Below are 6023 nucleotides of genomic sequence, written 5' to 3' on the forward strand. Positions count from 1 at the left end.
TACTTTAGTCGATAATGACATTAATTTTTTTAACTCGGCATACTTCAATTCATCTACGATTGCTACATTCATACCATACCCTGTGCATCCACCAGCGCCATTACATACAACTGGACACTTTTTCAACTTTTCTCCCATATAAGATGACTCTCCTTACCTCTACCCTCCATACAAAAAAGGTCTTTCATATGTCAACCCTAAAATATGAACTTTTCTTCCTCACCTTGTTCCGAGGGTCTACCAAGGCCCATGAACATTTGACAGCAGTAAGTAATTTCCGCCCGCCTGACCGACCGACTTACAAACATTCAATCTTATAATATTAAAATATATCAGAAATGGTGATTCTTCCATTCCTAAGACAGTTGTAAAAAAGAAGCGGACTCCTATTTCTCAATGCGAGAATCATCAATCCAGATTTTGGAAAAGAAAATTGTATTTCAGGTGCTACTTCTCAGTCTACATTTTAACTGTTTTTTTCATTCCTTCTGGCTATGGAGGGTAGAGGTAAGGAGAGTCATCTTATATGAGAGAAAAGTTGAAAAAGTGTCCAGTTGTATGCGCTAAATAACAGTTCAAAAATCCTCCACAATGGCGCTGGTGGATGCACAGGGTATGGTATGAATGTAGCAATCGTAGATGAATTGAAGTAAGCCGAGTTAAAAAATTTAATGTCATTATCGACTAAAGTAGTTAATTATTGAGAATTTCAACAACTTACGTTGTACAAAATATTGTGGTAAATATAACCTTATTTCCTTGTTTATTTTTCAAGCCTACTCTAACAATATTTATATTTGGCGCTTCTTTTAAGAGTTACCCTGATGCAAATGTGGCGCCATCCTAATTTAATACATTTTGACGACACTTTTTCATATACACAGATGACTCTCCTTACCTTTACCCTCCATAGCTATGGTAGTTCACTCCGCCTGCGCCCTGCGCACAAACCTCAGATACAGACTAACACAGACCCTAAACTGCACCAGCTGTATAATTCATTAATCTGTGGCACCTGCGATCTGCCAATCGCCACAGATGTTTTTTGAGCCAATAAACAAAATAAATGTGTTTTATTTGGCCACTGACTCGTTTAATTTTTCAGTATTTTGTAAATGAAATGTTAAAAAATTTTGGAAAAACTTAACAATCCCCCACTTTTAAATAAACTTTAATTTAAATCAATCAAACCTAATAGCCACAATGCACAGAATCTTAGAACTTTACAGTGGTATAGGTGGCATGCACTGTGCATGGAAAGGTATTCAATGGAGTTTTTTTATGTCATTTATTAATCGGTATCTTTCACAGTAGATAGGGTATAGCAGCATGGACCCACCATTCTGCCTCAGTTCTGGAAGGTGGGATCAAACAGTTTATAGGTTAACAGTTGTTGAAACGTTTTAGCCGAGACCTTAATATATACTCTCCAAAAGAAAGTAGTGGGCAATTTCCACATTTCAAATATTTATTTAGATTACCATCAATCATACTATTATTATTTCACACTTTTAACAATAATTAAAATTATTTGTAAATTTTATTTGTTTTCCAGAGTCACAGTTAGATGGTGAAGTAGTATTAGCAGTTGACATAAATACTGTTGCAAATGAAGTTTATACACACAACTTTCCTGAAACATGTCTGTCAAACCGAAATATTCAATCATTTACTTCAAAGGAAATAGAAAAACTTAATGTGAACACAGTGCTAATGTCTCCACCATGTCAACCGTTTACTAGAAATGGTAAATACTTGGATGTAAATGATCCTCGAACCGATTCATTTACTTACCTGATACAGTTGCTTTGTGAATTAAATAATATTGAATATATATTAATGGAAAATGTCAAGGGTTTTGAATGTTCAACTGTTAGAAATTTATTTATAGATTCATTAAAGGCATGTGGATTTAGTTATCAGGAATTCCTTCTATGTCCTACCAAAGTTGGTGTTCCAAATTCTAGGTTAAGGTATTATTGTATTGCCAGAAGAAGTGTTTCAGAATGGCATTTTAAAAGAAAGGAAGACATTGTAAGTTTAATTTTTATTAATTTTTATGTCATCATCCATAATTTTTCATATAAAAGAGACATAAAGGAGGGATACGGATAGACGGATCACTGTAAAAATATTTATTTACATTTAATCATCTTAATCACAGTATGGTGATGGCAGATCAGAATACTGTGGCTGTCTTAAGAAGTGACTAAGGCAATATGACTGAGAATGGGTAGTACATTCTCTGTGCTACTACTACCATCATCAACTGCAAAAACCAACATGTCTGGAGATTATGGTAAAATTTTCCCATTGGGAGAGGCCTCAGTCCATTAGGCTATTGTTAGAAACATTTTAAAAAGTTACTTCTTGCAATCAATCACCTTTCTTGAACATTAAATAAATAAATAAATATACTATGACAATACACACATTGCCACCTAGCCTGTGGCAATGGCTTGTGTTATGGGTACTAAGATGTACTGATAAATATTTTTATGAATACTATAAATAAATAGCAATATACATATAAACACCCAGACACTGAAAAACATTAATGCTCATCACACAAACATTTTTCAGTAGTGCAAATCTAACCCACAGCCTTGGACTCAGAAAGCAGGGTTGCTGCAAAATGCTCCAATCGGCCGTCAAAAAATATAACAATGCTCAATGGATAGCTTGATTGATAAAATGTCAATTTCAGATCACCAGTTTGCCTTGTGACTATGGTCTTCCAAATATGCTTGAAGAAATATTACAAAAGGAGGTACCGGATAAATACTTACTAAATGAAAAGATGTTGAAGAGAGCAAATGTATTGGATATATGCTACAAGCATTCTAGAAGATCTTGTTGCTTTACAAAATCTTATACTCATTATTTGGATGGAACAGGCTCAGTTTATACCAATTCAAATGAGGATCATGTTGAAAAATGTTACAAAGTAGCCAATACTTTTGATGTAGGCAGTGAAAAGTTTATCGAGTTATTTAAAGAACTTAAGTTAAGATTCTTTACACCTTATGAAGTTCTTAGACTAATGAGTTTTCCTCAAAACTATGAATTTCCAGAAAACATAACAATGAAGCAATGTTACAGGTTATTGGGTAACAGTGTAAATGTTAAAGTTATAGGTGAACTTTTGAAGATACTTTTTGATTAATCATTGGATTTTTTTATTGTTTTCCCTATGTTAATATTGATTTCTCTGCTTAGCCAAACTTTTCTAAAATGTAGTACTTCTTATGAGTTTATACATTCCTCATGTATTATCAATGTACTGTTCTGTGTTTGTCAGTCATTAAAAAAATATTTTCGAATTATCATTAAAAAAAAAGGTTGACAAGAATAAATAATTTAATTATAATACATTATTACACTTAAATGATTGACATAACCTAACTTAAATAGCTCCATTACTAAGTGCCTTTTGGGCTCTCTTTTTAGCTCTAAAATTTAAAACTCTAGTTCTAAGCATCACAGCAAAACAAGACACCAGACCTATAATGAGAGACCAAATTGTAAATGTCCAGTAAGCCCTTTCCTCTAAATATGCCACTCGATCACAACTGAAACAGAAGAACAGTTTGGGCTAATTTATTACTTTGCTTGTCAATTTATTTACCACCTACTTACATCAATTACATCTATAATTTATAACATTGGTTACTTCTTTTTTAATACATAAAATTAAAATTTATTTAATTAATCCCATTATCACATCACATATCATAAAATTACAAGTGGTTATTATATTATATTAAATAATAATTACCTTCTTGTTACTGTTTCACCACTTTTACATTTCAGTATTTCTTTGAAGCTGGTATGAATGCATACTCCAATACTCTTGCTCCGAATTTCAAAATCTGAAACATATTTCCATATATTATTGATTTTAGTAATAGTAAATGTAATCATTTTTTTTATTTCAAAAGTTGCTCATCAAATTAGGCACAACAGCTGTGAAAATACAAGTAAATATTTGAATTTATAATAAAAAAAGAGAATAGCATAATTATTAAAATCTATCTATTTTCATGGTCAATGGTTCAGATATATAGATACGATTTCAAGGGATTCGAGAGTTTTGTCATGACAGCATATGAGTGCCCTGCCATTTGCCTAGGCAACTACAGTTCAATTTTACTACCAATGTGCCAATAGATATTAATGTGTCTAGGATTTTTAAGGGAATATTACTTTTTCTAGCTCAAGTTGCCTATTTCAATGCTGTTTACTAATTAAAGTTTAAAAAAGTTATGCAGTTACAGTTATGTTGAAGAATATAAAAGAGAAACATTACAGTTCTTAAGAAATTATTAATAGCAATTTATAATATTGTTATATTTAAGGTTAGCTTTCCATCAAGCATCCTTATAGTCAACCAAAAGCCTCTCATGCAAATAAACAAATGTCTTTTAAACAAAGCACTACATCATTCTTACAAACAAAGTATTAATGCATAAAGAAATACCTGAGCAAGGATGGCATTCACTTATTACAGTATATGGTTGGTGAACCCAACAAGTTGAGTTATTTTCTGTGGGGAAAGTTTTATTCCTTCTCTGGCTACCTGACAGAGTATCAGCGAGATGCGATTCTAGTATTAAAACCACTATAGTCAACCTGAAGATTTTAAAAAGTGATTTTTAACTGAAGAAATTTGTTTAACATTCTTAACTATTTTGAAAAACTTACACTCCCATTAATATAGTTCCTAATAACATGCATCGTTTCGAACAAGTTTCAATCATTTTCGATGGTTAAGTTGTATCAAGGGATTTCACCATGAGTTACTTTGTGGACTCGGGTCCTGCGTAAAGAGAAAAGTTAACATTCCAAATTATTCGCGCTTTTGAATTCTTAAACAATATTTTTAGGGTTTTGAATGGTAATTGAATGTGATCATTATTATGTTTTCTTACGTTTATAAGGAAAAATGTAGTTAGCTTTACTTCAGTGTTAAAATAAGTAAACAAGTTTTTTTTTTCGAAACCAAAGTGATTGTCATCTTGTCATTTGTGACTTTGTCAGTGTCAAACTTAGATTCTTCTTCTGTATGGTTTATTGGCTCTGCGCCGCTGAGAGATTGAACCATTGTCAAGATCAACCTTAGATTAATCTATCTATATATATATAAAAGAGAAAGTGTGTGGGTATGTTCCGTATAGGCTCCGAAACGGCTGGACCGATTTCAATGAATCTTTCAGGGAATCTCTGGATTGAGCTGGCGAGTAATCCTGTAAAGTTCTATTTTTGAACTGTCAAATACAGCTTTTACTTACTATGATGATATTCTATTGTTGGCTGTACATGGGTGTAGATAATGATCTTCATCCGCTCGAGAAGAGAATAGAAGAGAATGAATACGGAGATAAATAAATGATTTAAATTATAAATTTAATGATGTAAGTTTATTGTTTAAATAAAAAATTAACAAAATCTAGCCCGGCGAAGCGAGCTGGGTACACTAGTAATAAATAAAAATATTATGTACCTTCTGGAACTACTGTAGGTACCTATATAAGACGAGAGGTCACAGTGGAGGAGCTTTTTAGCTTAGTAGTGGCAATAAGCATTGATGTAGAAAAAGTGCCCAATGATTTTCGGAAGTAGGTATATCTATATCTAAATATCTTATTTTTGCAGAAATTAAAGGTTTTGTAAATCATTTCATCTCCCGATTGAAGTCCACTTCTGGACAAAGGTCTTTTGTAGGATGTCCTGGGCTGGCTTGTTTCCAGCGGCTCCCACCGACTCGTTTGATGTCGTCTGTCCACCTCTTTTGGGGACCGACCAACGCTGTGTTTACCTGAGCGGGGTCAACATTCCAGCACCTTGGAACCCCAACGTCCATCGGTTCTCATAAGGCTAATAGCAACCACTTTTCACAATACGCACCGTCGCGTCTGGTTTTGGATAAAGGATGTCGTTACTTTTCTCAGACAGTACGCAGATATCACTTATTTATGTCCGTTTCTGGTAAGCCGATTGTTTATATAGACGTGACATCACTC

At 33.2% G+C, this 6023-nt stretch overlaps 2 protein-coding genes across 2 annotated transcripts; one reads left to right on the forward strand and one right to left on the reverse strand.

Moving 5' to 3' along the window:
• The first annotated feature begins 1026 nt into the window (after positions 1-1026).
• Positions 1027-3167, forward strand: LOC120630546 (tRNA (cytosine(38)-C(5))-methyltransferase). Its single transcript, XM_039899799.1, has 3 exons — positions 1027-1261; positions 1556-2034; positions 2708-3167. The coding sequence occupies exons 1-3, from the start codon at positions 1204-1206 to the stop codon at positions 3164-3166; spliced, it is 996 nt and encodes a 331-aa protein (XP_039755733.1). The 5' UTR covers positions 1027-1203; the 3' UTR covers position 3167.
• A 175-nt stretch (positions 3168-3342) lies between these two features.
• Positions 3343-5012, reverse strand: LOC120630547 (protein JTB). Its single transcript, XM_039899800.1, has 5 exons — positions 4932-5012; positions 4705-4819; positions 4481-4632; positions 3779-3872; positions 3343-3572 (listed from the first exon to the last, which is right to left on the reverse strand). The coding sequence occupies exons 2-5, from the start codon at positions 4758-4760 to the stop codon at positions 3407-3409; spliced, it is 468 nt and encodes a 155-aa protein (XP_039755734.1). The 5' UTR covers positions 4761-4819; positions 4932-5012; the 3' UTR covers positions 3343-3406.
• Positions 5013-6023: the final 1011 nt, after the last annotated feature.

The sequence above is a fragment of the Pararge aegeria genome, chromosome 16, assembly GCF_905163445.1.
Source record: "Pararge aegeria chromosome 16, ilParAegt1.1, whole genome shotgun sequence".
Taxonomy (NCBI): Eukaryota; Metazoa; Arthropoda; class Insecta; order Lepidoptera; family Nymphalidae; genus Pararge; species Pararge aegeria.

Bases quoted from the DNA above. Each gene is read 5' to 3' on its own strand.
- LOC120630546 (XM_039899799.1), top strand. From the start codon at position 1,204: ATGCACAGAATCTTAGAACTTTACAGTGGTATAGGTGGCATGCACTGT. The intron at 1,262-1,555 runs GTATTCAATGGA...TTTGTTTTCCAG, and splicing joins CATGCACTGTGCATGGAAAG to AGTCACAGTTAGATGGTGAA. The intron at 2,035-2,707 runs GTAAGTTTAATT...TGTCAATTTCAG, and splicing joins TTAAAAGAAAGGAAGACATT to ATCACCAGTTTGCCTTGTGA.
- LOC120630547 (XM_039899800.1), bottom strand. From the start codon at position 4,760: ATGATTGAAACTTGTTCGAAACGATGCATGTTATTAGGAACTATATTA. The intron at 4,633-4,704 runs GTAAGTTTTTCA...TAAAATCTTCAG, and splicing joins GGAACTATATTAATGGGAGT to GTTGACTATAGTGGTTTTAA. The intron at 3,573-3,778 runs GTAATTATTATT...CTTCTGTTTCAG, and splicing joins GGTGAAACAGTAACAAGAAG to TTGTGATCGAGTGGCATATT.